This window comes from Panthera pardus, unplaced genomic scaffold (assembly GCF_024362965.1).
Source record: "Panthera pardus isolate Hobbes unplaced genomic scaffold, ASM2436296v1 HiC_scaffold_16, whole genome shotgun sequence".
Lineage (NCBI taxonomy): Eukaryota > Metazoa > Chordata > Mammalia > Carnivora > Felidae > Panthera > Panthera pardus.
The window spans coordinates 75,169,983-75,188,731 of record NW_026526721.1 but is presented as its reverse complement, the minus strand read 5'-3'; the positions used below and the strand labels follow the sequence as shown (position 1 = coordinate 75,188,731).

Genomic DNA, 18,749 nt, shown 5'->3' with positions numbered 1-18,749 from the left:
CTCCTTTCTCATGTTCTCTCTCTCTCAAAATAAATAAATAAATACTTGAAAAAATTAAAATCAATAATTTTGTCATTAAAATGAAATCACATGTAATATACAGATGTATATACTCAATGTTTACCTTAAGAAGTAATTTTGGCCTGCCAGAAATGATGTTTAGAAAATTATTATAACATGCTCGCTATTTGGTTCTAGGATTAAAACACCATCTTGTGCTGGAAATTCTGCCTTGTTCCTATAAATATTTATCACCATATTGACTATAAACACTGGAATGGGACAATCTTCTTATCCACTGACTATCTGGAACTCTTTCAAGTCTCTACCTTCTCATTTAGTGTGTGACCTCTCTCAACTGTGTCTTTACTCTAGGGAGTCACAGCAAAAAGGATAGAAGACAGACACCAGCTTACTAGCAGTTAAACAGTTCAAAAGGCAGCCTGGCCACACCCTAAGACTTAGATACACCAGACCACACATTTGATCATCGTTAACTGGACTGGGAGAAGTTAATGCTCCTTACTGTAGTCGCTGTTTTCGTCCTTGGTCCCGTCAATGGTACCATCTGGGTGCATCTGCAGGAAATATCCCTGCTGGCTGAATAACCTTGTCACAATTCCTTTCAGCTGGGGTTCTGCAAAACAAAATAGAATGGTTATTCAAGTCTTTATTTTGTTTATAAAAATACACACTTGCAAATTGTCCAAAAATTCTCTAAAGTCACCAATGCCAATGGCTTAAATATTGAAATAAGTATATGGAAAAGGGGCATCTCACTAACATGTCTTTACTCTTCTTTTTCCTTCTAGAGGCAGAGCCATAATACTATGCATCAGGAAACCAAATATAAATAGATAAAAACTAATTATGACTCGGAAAATAAAGAGGCGTGCTAAAAAGTGAATTATTTTTCTTCCTCGTGCATCTAATGTCTGACTGCAAGATGCCACCAACTGTATGGTCTCATTCTAGAATCAGTATTTACAACAAACCGCCACTATAATTCCTAAGCTTCCAGTAGTCAAAATCAGGCCCTGGAAGATTTCTATTTCTGCTGAATATAAACTATCCATTAGAAACTCCTGGGTTTTGAAATTCTGATCAACTTCAGCCAGAAAGAAAGAATGGCTTGGATAAGAACCACAGGAAAAAGCAAAACCCCCACGGCCATGAGATGTCACTGAAAAGTATGTGAAAATAAACTTCACCTTCAATAAATACTTCACCAGACAGAAGCCTCAGCACTACAAAAGTCATTTTTCCAGTACCAAAAGAAGTAATAAATTCATGTATATTTCTCTAAATATTTCACTAGAAGTGAAAGAAGCTGTCCTCACTAGAAGTGACCATTAGAAGTGTTCCTCAGCTTTTATAAACTCCCTACACATTAATACCATCAAACTGAACTTTGTATACCACATTTGGGTTTTTGCATATCAGCTACCATAAATATTTAAAGCTTTCTCATTATGGTGCTGGCTGCCAGCGACAATTCATTTTCTATAGCATCACTACCATCTTTGTCTCCACTTCAGCACTGGGCAAATATTAGACTATTCTAACGCATTCCTGAAGTAGCAACATACTATCCTCAAATTCAGCATCATACTGAATTTCAACTGACAGTCAATTTCATTCCTTCACCCATTTATTCAACCAATTACTCCAAATCTCTTTTTTGTCAGACAATATGCTAGGTACTGTGTGTTACACCAAACACACTGATTGATGTGACTACATAAGAATTCTAGTTAAGGATTCAGTGTGTTTAACTCTTTGGGAATAGACCTGCTCTCTATAGCATATGTCTGCGGTTAAACTTTTTCATATATGACTTGATCACACGTATTCAGGAATATAAGGCACTACCTATATAAACATGTCCTCTTGAAAGCAATCCTAATAAGCAGAGAAGGTACTAAGAAAATTTGGAATAATGAAGCAGGGTTATGAAAAAAAAGAACTGAACTGGAAATGAGGAATTCTGGCTGATAACTATATGTTATATATGTGTGTTAAATAAATTTATTTAATTTGTAGGACTATCTAGAAGTCAAACTAAGTGACCTTTAGATCCCTTCTATAAATATCTATTGACTTGGGGTACATTAGAATCCTCTTCCCTGAGTGATAGCAGAAATCAAGGAATGTTCGGTGTGTTGCCTCCATGGGTCCACCCAATCTGACATATTAGGAACATGCTGGAGGAACACATAGCTGGCTAACCTCACCGTAAAACAATATCCTGTGCCGCCATCAAATCCTACCAATGTTTCTAGGCTCAGCTCAAGATCACCTCCTCCAAGAAAGTTTGGCTATCATAACTGAGGGAAATATATAATTGGGGGAAATAAAAAGAACATGTGTGCCTCTGTCATGAGGCTAACTGACTGACAGGCAGGTGCTAATATGGCATACTTAATTCTATATATGCAGGCAGAAGACCCAGCTTTGAGCCACAATTGCCACGTGCTCCTGAGGAAGTCATTTTACATTTCAGGCTCAGTTTTCATATAAAGGGAAAAATAATTCCTATGCTAATTATAACTGCTGGGAAATAAAATGAATAAATATAGGTGATAGTATGAATTCAAACCCATAAGAATATAAAGCCTAATTAAGGTCTATTTTCAGTGATGAAAATCAAGAAAACAGCATAAGTGAGGTAAAGGAACATACTAAGAACCAACTTTATATCTTCTGATTTCTGTTTTCGTAAAATATTAATTAAGCTTCTAAGTCATTAAACAATGGGCTACAAGTAGAGGATAGAACAGGATAGAAGGAAAGGGACAGGCTGTCTTATAATTGATATTTTATTTCTAATAAGCTTGATAAGGTCACTTTAAGAAGTCATGTTTGGGTTGGTAATGAGATACATGGCAGCTGAGTCACTAATGCCAGCAGATGATTGTTTTTTTCATGCTCCTCTTTCTGTAGCTGTAATTAAACACTTCTTTTGCTATGGTGAAGCCATCCCTTTGTTGGGGCCCTGGGAATTCAGGTTGGTAATTCCTGTTCAAGATAATGAGCATCAGGCATTTATACTGCCCCCAACTGCCTAGAAGCAGTGCTAGAACCAGCTCAGAGTCCGAGTTTTAATTATGTGATGATCTATGAAAGCACATGTCTTGCACTGTAGATGTTTCAAAGGAGACTTGACCATCTATTGAAAAAATGCCTTGAACCTAGAATGTCATAGAAAGCCAGGCCTGTACCCTGATTACCGTCTATCAAACCCTATCAATCTTTCTAGGCTCAGCTCAAGATCTCCTCCACGAAGGCTTGACTATCATAAGTGTGGGTCGTTTTTATAACTGAGGGGGGAAAAGAGCTGTTTTATCGTATTTTAAAGAAAGGGATTTAAAAGATGAGACCACTTTTTTGGTATACCTAAAATCCTGGAGGCACTCAATAAATATGCTTTTTATTTGTCAGATTATCCTTAGGGATCTAAGAGATTAATATATTCTATGCTGTCCTCAGGGAGCACCCAGTCTAGTGCATGAAACATATTTATATATAATACTAGTGTGATGTAGGTGTTAAATAAGGGATAGAAGCAGAGTGGCATGATGGCACCAAGGAGTAAGGGACTAATTCTGTCTCAAGGTTGGGTGAAAGAACCTCATCCATCACTTGAAGAGTAAGTGGCATTTTCAGAGTCAAAAAAAGAAAAAGAAAAAAAAAAACAGAGAAAGAGCATTCCAGACAAATAAACAATGGATATTTTCCAATTTAAATGATTCTAAGATAATGTTCTTCTATTATTTTTCTTCTTTTTTTTTTTTTTAATGAAATGGTGGCTATATTACTAGATGGTGAGGTGGCAGGGATTTGGTTTGTTATCTTTTGTACTCTAAAATGGTGTGGCAAATGCTGCTAGCTTTTCTCCCAAATCCATTTCCTCTTTTTCCTGGGCACCCAGCTAGACCATATGTCCTAGCCTCCCTTGCAGTTAGGTTTGGCAGATGAATGAGTGTCATATGGAATGTAAGTGGAAGTGATGTGTGCCATTTTCAGGCCGAGGCTTTTAAAAGCAAACATTCTCTTAATGCTGGCTGGATTTAGATGACAAAGCCCTAGGGGATGTCAACAAAATAGAAGAATGCTGGGCTTCTGAATAACTGATGGAAAAAAGGCAATAGCCATCAGAAATGCCCACTTTGGACACTTAGGTGTACAAGAAATAAACTTCCATTGGTTATACGTAGTAACTTCCTTCCAAAAAGTACAATAAGAAAAGGGGGACGGGACAGAGGAACTTCACAGTAGAGAAACCTGACAAACAAAACACTACCTCAGCAAGGTGATCAAGGTTACCATCAAAAGTCATAAATCATACTGATAACATGTACTCTTAATACGATGTGATGAGAATGGCACTTTACCTCTGTGGTCTTCTTCCCTTAAACTAATAACCCCAGTCTAATCATAAGAAAAACACCAGGCAAATACCAACTGAAGGACATTCCACAAAATAGCTGACTAGGAATCCTTAAGTTGTCAAGGTCATCAAAAATAAGAAAAGTCTAAGAAAATGTCATAGCCAAGAGGGGTCTAAGATAGGACAATTAGATGTAATGTTGTATTGTAGATGGGATCCTGGAACCGAAAAAGAACAATAGGTAAAAACTAAGGAAATCTTAATGAATTACAGACTTTAATCATGAGGTGTCAGCACTGATTTTTTTAAGTTTACTTATTTATTTTGAGAAAGAGAGAGCACGTGTGTGTGTGAGTGTGCAACCAGGGGAGGGGGAGAGAGAGAGAGGGAGAGAGAGTGAGAGTCCCAAGTAGGCTTCATCAACCCTGTCAGCATAGAGCCCAATGCGGGGCTATGATCTGGGCCTAAATCAAGAATCAGATGCTTAACCAACTGAGCCACCCAGGCACCCCAACACTGATTTGTTGATTTTCATAAGTATACCAAACTAATATAAGATGTTAATATGGGAAACTGAGGATAGTTTAAATGGGAACTCTTTGTACTAACTTAACTTTTCTGTAAATTTAAAACCATTCCACAATAAAAAGTTGAGTGATAATTACAGCTACAAAGCAGGTTAGAAATTTAATTCTTAGAGAGGTTGGGTGAGACAGTCGGTAAAGGATAGGAATTCATGCTCAACAATGCTTCCCTTCAGGATGACATGGCACCTTCAACAGAGGTTTGAATTCAAAGCCACTCAGAAGAGCTGTGACATGGAAGAGCTATCTTGACATTCCTGTTGCTTTAGCACATAGTGCTGTGGAACAGTTACCTAAGTATATACTGGAAACCCAGAGCAGGTGGACTATGGGGGCCAATCACACATCTCAGGATGACCACTGGACAGCAGAAAACAAAATGAATTTTAGAATTGGAAAGGACCTTGGAATCTCACACTTCCCTTCATCAAAATCCCTTCCTTCATCAATGTCAAAGACTAAAAAATAAATAAATAAATAAATAAATAAACAAACAAATAAATAAAATTGAAAAATAAAATAAACACAAAAGCAAACTTGAGGCTCAGAAGGAAAGTGTCTTGTCTGAGGTCATCCACCTAACACAGAGTTGAGTTAGGACAAGAACTACTCTCCTATACACTGAATGAACATCATTCTTTCCTTTGAAAAAGCAGCTAAGATACAATCCATATCTTGTGCAAGTGAGGGGTTAAGGGACAAAAGGTAAAGAAGAGAGGAGAAGGAGGAGGAAGAGCACTGAGTTGTATGTCAGTTATTGGAGTACAGGGGTAAAAAAGAGAAGAGGCTACAGGAAAGTCTGCAAGAAGTATACATACACATATACACACACAACAAATACCTTTGATACCAAAATTAGATTGTATTTATCTAGGGCCAACCTATTCAACATTTGCACTCAAAATTAGAGAAAATGCCCCATGTAAACACCAAGCTAAAATAAAACTACAATAGCGACCCAAACTTTCTTATGGAAGCCATATCCAGAGACTTAACAGTACTTACTCCAATAACGATGGCTATATTTTGAACACATCTACTTTGTACCAGGCACTCCCCTAATGATTTTACCCTATTTTTATTTAATACTCACAATAACTGAGTGTGTAAGGTCCTTTTTTCTCATTTTTCAGATAAGATTATGGAGATTCGGAGAAGCTCCCTCACTTGCCCAAAGTTACAGAACTAGTAAATTCGAAGGCAGCTCTAGCTTAAGAGTCTGTGGTCTTGGCTACTCTCCAGCACTGTTCAGTGGCTTTAACAAAGACACTGGCGGGGCGCCTGGGTGACTCAGTCAGTTAAATGTCTGACTTTGGTCTGACTTTGGCTCAGGTCATGATCTTGCAGTCGGTGAGTTCGAGCCCCGCGTCGGCTCTGTGCTGAGCCTGGAGCCTGCTTCAGATTCTGTGTCTCCCTCTCTCTCTGCCCCCCTCCCACCTGCTTGTTTCTCTCTCTCTCTCAAAAATAAACATTTAAGAAAGAAAGAAAGAAAGAAAGAAAGAAAGAAAGAAAGAAAGAAAGAAAGAAAGAAAGAAAAAAAAGAAAGAAAAAAAGAAAGAAAGAAAGGCAGACAGACATGGAAAAACTGGAACACACCCAGATGAAAGGGAGCCAAATAAACAGGGCACAAAGGACTGCCATGTGAAAAATAGCTGAATGAACAGTCCATATGCAACCTGGAAAAGGGACGACTCCGGGGACATGAGAGCTGCCCTCACTTTCTTAACCGAAGAGAGAAGTAAGAAGAAGCCAATTTGTTCTGAGTGGCTCCACAGGGATAGAACTAGGGCCAACAGGTGAAAGTTACAGGGAGGCAGGTAAAAAAAGAATTTTCTATAAATTGTATTTAAAGAGAGAGGAGGCTGCCCAAAGAAAGAGTGAGTTTTCTATCATGGACAGAAGCAAATAGGGAGAAGCAGAAAAACTCCACATCAGAACAGCTGTGAAGGACACGGATGTCTACAAAAGCTAAGGCATTCTGCATGACAATGCAAGGTCCTCTCCAGCAGCCTGTCCTGGAAAGCTTTGGGATCAGCCAGATGGCCCTCTAAATACAAGTTCACTCCTCTGTTTCTTAGTGTGTGCTTAGGACAGGGAATTGAAAAGATTGTTTACCAAGCATCCTGAAAATGAAGCTCTTTGTAAGTGTTCAACATGGATTGTGGGAGTAATGTGATGGGGTTTTCTAATCAGTCTCTGTGGGTTTAGAAAGGGGGCCTCAGTATTATGGTTTAATGTTGCCACTTAAAGGAACTAAGATTGAAGAGGCTGTTAAATGTGATTCTTGTCAAGTGCTTCTGGGGCCTCACACTGCTGCAGATTTCAAAATTGGACTGTTAGGGTTGGAGACTGTTCATAAACAGATACATTTTGGACCAATCATAGCTAAAGGGTACACACTAGGGCACACTGACATACCATAAATCAAAGCCCCAGACAAATCAGAAATGGGATAAAGTAAGACATTTGAAAGAAGCTAGACCTTATCTGGGTTTTTTAAAACACTGCAAAAATCACAACCACACTCAGTTAGAGAAATTCATTAAAAATACATATTGTTTAGTAAAAGAGACACAGGATTGAGGCCCTGCCTTCACTCAGCCGACTGCAGGGGACACAGGGAAAGGAGCACCTTGTAGAAGTGAGTGTATAAGGCTGGAGATGAGTCATCGGGGCCACCAGAATCTGTCCTGTGGGGTAATGGGAGTGACGTCCTGAGCCAAGTCCTCAGTCTCCCCATCAGTCACATGCAGGTGACAGATGCCATGGGCAGCTACCTACATGAGAGACATGAACTCCCTATGTAGCAATAATAATCACAGAGGACTCTGTATCTGTAACTGGATATCAATTTTCTCAATAAACAGATACTAGTGGCACATTTGATTCAAACAACAAGTATTCATTGCGCACTGGGCTTTGTAGAGGTTATTCTTCTAGGCACCAGGGATAACTAGTGATTTGCTAATAAACCAGCTTGCGAAAAACAAAAACAAAAGCAAAAACCACCCCAATGTGATTCCCATGGGGCTAATTTCCACCATGTAAATATTCCCACCATGGTGGATTTACCATGACCATATAACACCACTGAAGGCAGAGCTGCAGCTGAGAAGACATGAGCACAATGGGCTCCAGCACACCACTCTGTTTATAGGAGAATAAGATGAAGCTTATGTTCCAGTAGGAAAATAGAAAATAAACAGATAATTAATATAAGGTAGAGTTTGAGTATAGGTGCTATCTTGAAAAGGAAAGCAATGAAAAGTGATGGAGCATACGGGAGGTGTGTGTCCTATTGTGGACACAGTAGTTAAAAGACGGCAGCCCAGAGCCCTGAATGAAGAGAAGTAGCAAGCCATCAGGGATATCTAGAAGAGCATTAAGGGGAGCCTTCTAGGCATAGGGCACAGCAGTGCCAAGTAATCCTAATTCTTGAAAAGATTAGGAACCATGAGATTAAAGGTTCTCTGAAGATCCTTCGTCTAGACCAGGAGTTGGCAAACTACAGCCCCGCCGCTGCCAATTTTGTAAATAAAGTTTTATTGGAATACAGCCATGCCCATTGATTCACATATTTGCCTATGGCTACTTTCCTCTACAACGACAGAGATAAGTAGTTGAAACAGAGGCTCCACAGCCTACAAAGCCTAAAATATTTACCAACTGGCCTTTTACAGACAAAATTTACCAAGCCTTGATCTAGACCCTTGCAGCTTCAGTTCCCTCTGCCCGAAATGCACAATCCCTGCCTTCCTCCTCTGCCCAGGACTCCTCCTCAGTTTTCTAGCCTCAGCCCTCTTCTGAGGGCCTTCGCTGGCACCCGGAGGCCCAATTAATCACTCCCTCTGCGGAGCTGCCTTGTGCACAGGTTAGGAGAGGGCTCCCCATACGGTTATAGCTGCTGGCCTACCCTGTGTTCTGTCTCTGCTTCTGAACTATGAGGTCCTCACAGTCAGGGACCTTGAATTATTCATCACTCTGTCACAGCACCTAACACAGTGCCAGGCACAGAGGAGGTGAGGAAATATGCTGAAAAAAAGAAGTCAATAAGTTATATCTGGGGTTTTTCATTGTCACCTGTAACTTTCAGAGGAGTTCCTCATTTGTAGGGAAGCTATTTACAGTCTTATCATGTAATGCCTCCGGCCTTCAGTCTGTGTCTCCCCTTTCTCAGTCTCAACCTTTCCACACTGAACACAGTCTGACAAGCACAGCGGCATCCTCCATAAACTGCATAGTCTCCAAAGCCCCGGGTTGCCTTGCACTTCTATGGAAACCAAGTGACCTTGAGATGGGCAGTCCTTAACCTTCATGCTGTCTCAAAGCTAAATGGAAAGAAAGGGCACGCTTGTCCAGAGTACCCTCTTCACTGAAGCAGTCAGTCTGAGCTAGGAAAGGCAGAAGAGTCAGGGCAGGGAAATTGAGCTAGGATTTAAATGCCAACAGGGATGGGATTTTTGTACCAAACCAATTTTATTCCTGATACTATCAGCCCCCTCCCTCCCAGACTCTTCTCTATAAGATGCTCATGAAGATTTAAAATAACTCAACACCATCTATTGGCTTCTGACATGCACTAGGTGCTGGGTACAAAAATGAGTGAGGTGCACTGCCTGCCTTGCAGGCACCCATAGCCTCATCAGGGATACACATACACAACTAATCATTATAGCAATGCACTTGAAAAGTGCTGTCATAGAGGAACAAGACGAATGCCACGGAATCACAGGCAAGGGATGCTAATTTTACCTGGGTGGGGGTGGGTTCTGAGACAAGAGGTACATAAGAAAGGCTTCCGAGATGAGGCAACATTTTAAACTTAGGCTTGAATAGGCAGGGGGATTTTGCTTTGAGCAGCATCAGCAGGACGATGGCCCAGCTGAGCATGCTTAAGAACTAGGAGAGCAGACAGGTACAGAGTATGGGAAAACAAAGGAGTGTGTGCAGTGGCTGCAGGTGACAGCAGAAGAAAAATATGGGTCCGGGACACGTGAGGTTCCTTAAGCAAAGTTAGTAACTTTTACTTTATCCTTTAAATCAATGATCTCTAAATTGTTTTTATTATGCATCCCTATCTGTAAAAGAATTCAGGTCCACAGCCTCCATATATCTATATTACTTATAAATTACATGAATGTACTTGTAATTACGTGTATGTTATATGTATAATAATAGTTGTAATAAATTAATGTATAAATAAAAGTTGAAATGCTTAAAGAGACCAACACTAAACAGAAACAGAAATTAAAATAGCTTCTTTCCATAGGCCAGAAGATTGTCTTGATCTACCCACTTCAGATATGAAAGGCATTAGGCATCAGTGTATGAGGTAATGGGAAAACATTAAAAGATTGTAAGTTTGGGGAGGCATATGAAGGCAGTATTTTAGAAAGCCAAAGTGGGGAACAAGAGAGGAGGATGAATTAGAATGGGTGCACTATGGTCAGGAAGCCACCTAGGGAGCGGACTCATAGGGCATTAGGCAGGCAGTGATGGTAAGGGTAGAGAGAAGGTGTCAGCCAAGGGCTGACTGTGGTTGGTGGTTTTTGATAGATGATAACATGTGTAGACTTCCTGAAGTTCTAGAAAAATGCATGAACTTTCCATCCCCACACCCAAATCTATCATAGCCTTCTTTTTTATTTGAGAGAGAGAGAGAGAGAGAGAGAGCATGCAAGCAGGGAGTGGGGCAGAGAGAAAGAGAGAGAATTTTAAGCAGGCTCCAAACTCAGTATGGAGCCTGACATGGGGCTTGATCCCATGACCCTGGGATCATGACCTGAGTTGAAATCAAGAGTTGGATGCTCAACCGAGTCACCCATGCGCCTCCAAATCTATCATAGTTTCCTTTTCTCTTTTTTAAATTTTTTTGATGTTTATTTATTTTTGAAGGAGAGAGAGACAGAGCATGAGGGGGGAGGGACAGAGAGAGAGGGAGACACAGAAGCCAAAGCATGTTCCAGGCTCTGAGCTGTCAGCACAGAACCCAACACGGGGTTCGAACCCGTAAACCATGAGATCATGACCTGAGCCGAAGTCGGAGGCTTAACCGACTGAGCCACCCAGGCGCCCCTCTATCATAGTCTTCTAAGAAAGCCCTGTTTAAGTATAGAATATCATGGAAAGTGAGGGTAAAGAAGGCTTAATGTGAATATTCCCACAAAGCCAAATTATTTATCTACCATTGTAAGGATATCCATTCATGAAAGGAAGTTTGACTCTGGTTAACCTCAGAATAATAACTCTATGGTCTTTCTCAGACTGTCACCCAGGGAAATGAACACTGCATTCCAGACAACTCAACAATGAGCTCTGGAGAATGCAGACCACAAGAAATTTCAAACATGAAGACTTTCCTAGAATCTTAATATTTTAGAACCAGCATAGCCATGATCTAAGTCAAGGAGCATTGTATAGACAAAGAAGCAGAACAACAAAAAGGGAAAACCTCATGGCAACACATCTTCCAATCCCTGGAGTCAGGGCTCTTTAATGAGCTATGTGCTGTGCTGTTCTGTGCCCCTTAAAATGGAAATCATTTTTCATCCTCCCAGAAGTATCCTGGCCTTGTCCCACACTACTTATATGGTATCTGGAAAGCTATTTAATTTGTGCATACACATACTTTGCTTCTTGTGAAATTGTTTGAATGAGTAGGAATTGCTTTTTTTTTAGTTTATTTATTTGTTTATTTAGAGAGTGCAAAAAGCAGGGGAGGGGCAGAGAGAGAGAGAGAAAGAGAAAGAGAGAATCCCAAGTAGGCTCAGTGCTGTCAGTTCAGAGCCCGACATAGGGCTGGAACTCATGATCATGACCTCAGCTGTGCTGAAGAGTCAGATGCTTAAACCCACTGAGCAATCCAGGTGTCCGAACTAGGAACTGTTTCTGAAGGTCATTCTAAGGAATTAAGAATACACATGATGGTGTGCTGTATGACCAGGAAGTAGCTCTGCCTGTGTGGTAGGCTTAACTTTCAGACAGAATTAAAGTTGATAGGAAGACCCATGGTTAGGAGTAGGAGCAATGAGCAAACTCTCCTGAGATTTATTCACAGATAACAGCTGTCAAGCATTTACCACATACCCGACTCTTGGTGTGGATTATCTCTCTACATTCTCATAGAAATAATTTAAGGCAGGCATTATAATTGGGTATTTTTTTTATAGGTCAGGAAACAGGCTTTACAGAGGTTAAGTCACTTGTTCTAAATCAGACAGAAATAAATGCCAGAACCAGGTGTTGAAGCCAGATCCCCATCCTCATTATACCTTCTCATTGCTAATCATCAGTTGTCACTTAAAGAAGTCTAATATGCTGATACTTCTCTCTTCTTCCTTAACTGTAATCAAGCCACGGAAACAGTAGAAATCTATGGAGCAAGGGACCAGGAATAAATAGCAAACACTCAACTGGAGGTGAAGCCATGACTTTTGGCCCCTTGGTATAAAAAACAAAAAGATGGGGAGGAAGGGGAGAGGATGTAAACACTTCTATGCATACGAAAGTCTTGTGTAATGAAAGCATCCCCACTTGGCACAGAGAAACATTCTCTGTTACAGTCTTAAAGCCTCTTTTTCAGAGGCACATCTTTTGGCACTAGAAATAAATGAACAGGACACATTATTTGGAAGAGCACAAGCATGGCAGCTTCCTGACATCAGAGAAGCTGCACAATGCTAGGCTTGTCCTAAAACTGTCCTGTATCTCAAAGGAGATCTTTTCATCCAGGTTGGCAGGCCTGGGGAATTCCTTCATACACCACAAATCTAAATTACCTGCAGGTAAAATGCTATTGTTGTAAAATGTGATCTTTGTCTGTCATCTTTTTCTACAACATCCACCAAGAAGCATTTGCAGACTCAACCAGAGTGAGTTGAAGAGGTAACGATACTTTCTGTGGAAGGGCAGTTTAGCACTCCAAGAGCACATTCATCAGCTTCAACTCAGTGGCAAGTTCAGGCCAGGCAGGCTGGTGCGGTGGGAAGCATGGGCCAAGGGGATCCAGACACCACAGGTCTGATCCCAGCTGTTTGCTCCTCTCCGTCCCCAAAGCCACCACCGTGTCCAGGCCATTGGCAGATCCTGGCTGCAATCCTCCAAAAGCTTCCTCACTGACACTCTTCCCCATTTTCCCTTCCAAACCATACTACAGTGGAGGTTATATTTTACAATATAAATTGGATCTTGTCACTCTCCTACTTAAACCCTTTAATAGCTTCCCATTTCATTTACAATAAAACGCCAAACCCTCAGCATGGCCTGGAGAGCTTTGTACCATCTGGCTCCTGCCTACCATTCTATCATCATCTCAGTTTACTCTCTCCCTGGCTCACTAAGCTCTAGACACACACGCCTTCTTTTCCTCAGACCTAAGGATCTTTGCACATGCAACTTCCTCTATGTGGATTGAATTCTTCAAGTCGCAGCTTAAATATCACTTTGTAGAGGTCTTGCCTAGGACCCCAATCTATATCTGCCTTCATATTCATATCCATATCCATTTTATATTCATATTCTCTGTCACCACACACTGTTTTCCCCCTTCATAACACTTATGTTGATTTGTAATTAGAATGTATTTTCTTTATGTGTTTAATATCTACTTCCCCCTCTGGATAACTGGGGAAAACACATGGGCATCCATGAGGGTGAGACCATGTGGTTTTTATCCACTACAATATACCCATATATACCATAGTGCCCACTAACAACATAGGAATACAATACATATTTGTTCAATGAACTGGTTTCCTATCTCTGGATTTAGGTTTCATCTATAAAATGACAGTGTTAGAAGCAGTTCAGTGGCTGCAAGTCAGGATTCCAGAAACCCAAGGGACTCATAAGTAGAAAAAGATACTCACAAGCTATTTTCAATTAGTTCAATTGAAAAGGGGAGGAGTATTTTTGATAGATTATATATATCACCACTATCTACTAATAAAAATTGTTAAAATCCCATTTAAAAATATAATATTCACAAACATAATAATGCAATTAACTTATTAAAACCTGATATTATAATTCACAAAAGAGAAGTAGAAATAATTATCAAATGTGGATGGTACACTTGTGATGTAAATATGGATTGTACACTGTACCAGGAATTCACTTTGGGATGTTCTCAGGGACCAGTTGAAAGAAACAGAAACAGAAGTACCAGGAACTGCCACGATGACCAATAATGGGGGGCTATTAGGGACACACAGATGAAAAATTCCATGGACAAAAACATGAACCAGAGTTTTCATACAAGAGTGCTCAGACAATACTCTCAAAGGTGATCACTAATTCCAGACACCAGCGTGTACACACGTACACACACACACACACACACACACACACACACAATGCCTGCTTCTCTCATAGCCAGCTCCAAGAAGCATATGTCAGGGTTCAATGTGCAGGGATTGATCTACCCATTAGCTAATGATTCTCCCAAACATTGCAGAGGAGGCTGGCTTGACTTTAATACCCGTAACCTATTTTTAAAAATCAACATTTTCCCATTTACATATGACACATCCTACTAACAAAAGACACGATTTGTCAACAAAATTTTAAATTGCCATATGTTTGGAAAAACAACTAAGCGTTAAGATATATATGACATTATATCTACGTGTTACAGAAACAAAAATAGAAAAAGTTTCATTTTTGTTGTTTCAAATCTTGCACTTTGTTCCAATAAAAATAGTTTAATTTTAGGATCTCTGTGTTTTTTGTTTCTAAGTGAAAAGATAAGAGAATAAATGTGGCAATAATTGCAAGTATGCATCCACACAAAACCCATTCTTCATGTGGATCATCTTTATTGTATAAATGGGAAACCAAAGTAGATAGAATATTCACAAGATTTTCTCTTTTAACACCAATATTGAGGCCTTAAAAACTTCTGTGTGCCATACATGAGCTTTGATCAGTATTTTCAATGTAAGCTTTGGTAAAGAATATCTTGATTATAATTTGCAGATTAGATAATTTTCCGTACTCATTAACTGTTTAATTTCTTTGAATTCTCTTTTTTAGCACAAAATGTTTCAAATGGGAAAAATATAGAACTAACAACAGCCCCCAATAGGTGTTTACCACGCCCCAGGGGCTATTAGATGATTTCTGTGCAGAGTATTTACTCATGTAATCTTTATCCCAGGTCTATGAGGTTTCATTTTGTTTTGGTTTGTTTTTTCATTTTGCAGTTCATGAGATTTAGGCACAAGGAAGCCAAGTAATTGTCCAGGTTCCCACATTTCATAAATAGAAGGGCTTTGAGAATTTGAGGCCAAGAAACCTGGACCAGAACCCAGCATGAAGACTACCACTCCTTATTGCCTCTCAAACGTCCATGAACTCACCACCCACATTTAACAAATACTAACATATTCCATAATTGCTGCAAAAATTTTTTACACAATTAAAACATTATAGTCATCTCCATAATTCCATTCTATTATTTTACTAGTCACATCCAACCATATTTCTGAATTTGGTATGTAGCCTTCTTTTTTTTATTTTCTATCCCTTTACTTCCTCTGAAAGTTTCAACAAAAATATACAGTGCTATTTTGTGTGTTGTACATTTATACATAGAAAGTATCATGTCATGGGGCTCCTGGGTGACTCAGTCAGTTGAGCATCGAACTATTGATTTCAGCACAGGTCATGATCTCATGGTTCGTGATGTCGAGCCTCATGTTGGGCTCTGTGCTGACAGCGCGGAGCTCACTTAGGATTTTCTCTCTCCCTCTTTCTCTGACTCTCCCCTGCTTATGTGCTCTCTCTCTCTCTCTTAAAATAAATGAAAAAAAATTTTTAAAATGTATCAAGTCCTACATACCTACATCTAGCAATCTGATGATCTCATTCAACATTATACTAACATTATATATTTTGAGTTTTCATCTGATCTGAACAGATCCTGTAATAGATGACTATAATCATTTTGCATTCACTGTAATTTCTGACTTAGTTGTTTTTTATCTCTATCATCTCAGTTTGTGTTTTCTATTTACTTTGCATTTCTTTGCTTCTTTACTTATCCTTATGTTCTTTCAATTGGATCCATTCCATTTTCTTTATTTTCCCTCCAGTTTCCCCCCTTCTCTTGATTTGGAAATTACAGTTCTATTTCTATTATTTTAGTGCTTACTCTTAAATATTTAACTTAAATTTGTAATTTAGTGAAATCCAAGTATAACTGTTATTACTAAGCTGCTACCAAATAAAACTCACTTCTCTCACTGGCTAGCAGTTCTAGCTTCTTTTTAAGCCCATGAAAGTCTTGTCGTAGGATCTTTGTTGATCACTATGTGTCAGATAAACCAACATGTTTATTGTCTTTTTTGCTCACTATTGCATTTTCTAAAGATTTTTTTTCTATGTTTATTTATTTTTGAGAGAGAGAGAGAAAGAGAGCAGGGAGGGGCAGAGAGAGAAGGAGGGAGAGAATCCCAAACAGGCATTGTCATCGCAGAGCCTGACATGGGGCTTGAACCCACAAACTGTGAGGTCATGAGCTGAGTCGAAATCAAGAGTCAGATGCTTAACCAACTGAGGCACCCAGGCATCCCACTCACCATTGCATTTTTCAATGCCTCCTTCCCTCTGTAAAATGTAAAAAATTTGGTTCAACACAATATGTGTTTCTTTCCTAATATTGCAATTATGATATAATGATTCTTAGATTTTTTAAATCTTTTTTTTCCCATACCACCCTGTTCCTGCTTCTTTTAATGATTAAACATTTAAAATATTTTTATTTTAAGGGTGCCTGGGTGGCTCAGTTGGTTAAACGTCCGACTTCAGCCCAGGTCATGATCTCAAGGTTTGTGGGTTCGAGCCCCGCATCAGGCTCTGTGCTGACAGCTCAGAGTCTGAAGCCTGCTTCGGATTCTGTGTCTCCCTCTCTCTCTGCCCCTCCCCCACTCACACTCTGTCTCTCTCTCTCAAAAATAAATAAACATTAAATTTCTAAAAATACTCTTGTTAATTTTAAAATGTGTTTCAGATTCATCTAATATTTAGAATGTAGGGGTATGAATTCTTCAGCTTATTGTGTTTTACCCTTGTATGGTTTCTACTATTGGACGATGAGATTTTCCTCAGAGGGAGTTGTTTTATGTTGCCTTGGAATGTGCAACATTCCAAGACTTCAGGAAGAGTTTATATTGGTCTCTCATGACACTGTGGATTTCTCCAACGGCAGAGTTTTTTTGTTACCTTCTCAGATTGGTATTCCTGCTTAACAAGGAAATATTGTTAATATTTTACAATTTGATACTGAATCTCATCCAGAGTGGTCCAGGATTAGGTTTCTAATTTCTTACAGGCAACACTCTCCACCTATTACTTTCTTTAGATGGGCTCCTATCAGTTTTCCTTGCCAGGTGTAAATATTTCTAACTCACCATTTCTCAGAAGGAGCATATGTCCCTGTCTGCCTAATACAGGCCTGGGGCTTATATGCTGCCTACAAGAAGACTAAACCCAGTGCCCAAATATGGATGCCCATGGCTGGCTCTGACAATCCCCTTCGAAACACATGAAATCAGCTCTCTTCTCTAAAAATATAAATTCCCTCTACATTTCTGGCACCTGAGAAGTTCCCCTCTTTGGTTTGGTTTTGAGCTCAGCTATGCATTTTAATTTTTGCTGTTGTTTTATTCCCTCTAGCAAATCTGCCTACTTCTAAACGGGAGGCCGAGTCTTTTTGTAACAGCTCAGATTACAATAGTCAAAGTCTTATCATTTCAACATCAATGTTTTTTATGTCTCTTGTGTTTAAAAAATGGCACATTAGGAGGCAGAAATAAAACGATATAATATTTGAAACCATCATTGTGGTTAGAACTGAGTAATCAAATAGGACAAAAACAAGAAACACCTTAAAGGACTAAGCCAGAAGAGCACACCTGTCTGATCCCTTCTAAGTGTCAAGAAGCCGTTCATTCAGGAACTGAGAGCCTACCAGGGCCAGGCACTATGCAAAGAGACTGTTGTACCATGGGGAGTTCATTAGTTCTATCTTCCCAAGCAAATCCTAAAGGAAAAATATTTTTGAAATAATTCATTCTATTGCTTTAAGGAAAATACTACATATAAAAAGGTATCATTTTCCCTAGAAGACTGCAACCTCCCAGGTGGGGAAGCTATTCTTCTTCCCCCTCTTTATTTTACAAGTGAAGGGATAGAGCCCCAGTGCAGGAAAAATAAATTTTCTAGTATTACATATTCATCAAAATTCAACCAGAATTCTCTCTCCTATTAAAACAGCTTTTCTAAAAATGGAAAGATATGGACTACTTTTATAGTTAGAAACTAGGTAAATCCCAGATTATTGGTAAACATAATTTTAGTAGACTTAAATTCAAAATTTCCAGAAGCAATACAGCAGGGATCATTTTTTACATTTTAGCAAAACAGCCCTCTAAGAACTTTGTCTGGCTGGCCTAAGTTTACATTCTGATTTTTTTAAAAAATATAACATTTTTTTGTTCTTTCTTGTTTTATTTGTAGTGTTTCCTCTAACTCTACTGAACCAGAAATACTTCTTATCTAGCTCCAATAATTCATACATACCTTTCTCATATAACTATGTAATAAACTCATATGTGTATGGCTATTTATTAAGTATATAAATAAAAAAACACTGCAGCATATATGTTAGGAATTACCCAGGCATAATGTCAAAAATGTGCCTTGGTACGCTGATATCTGCAACAATAAAAGGAAGAAGTATGAGGACATGAAGGGCACTGAAAAAGCTTTAATTC

At 39.3% G+C, this 18,749-nt stretch overlaps 1 protein-coding gene across 4 annotated transcripts in view; it reads right to left on the bottom strand.

Moving 5' to 3' along the window:
* The window catches only part of FGF12 (fibroblast growth factor 12), a 560,417-nt gene that overhangs the window by 217,797 nt on the left and 323,871 nt on the right, over positions 1–18,749 (bottom strand). For all 4 annotated transcript variants that reach the window (XM_019463519.2, XM_019463520.2, XM_053903541.1 and 1 more), the window contains one exon: positions 527–637. In XM_019463519.2, the coding sequence (XP_019319064.1) occupies positions 527–637 (111 nt within the window). The remainder of the gene's footprint in view (positions 1–526; positions 638–18,749) is intronic.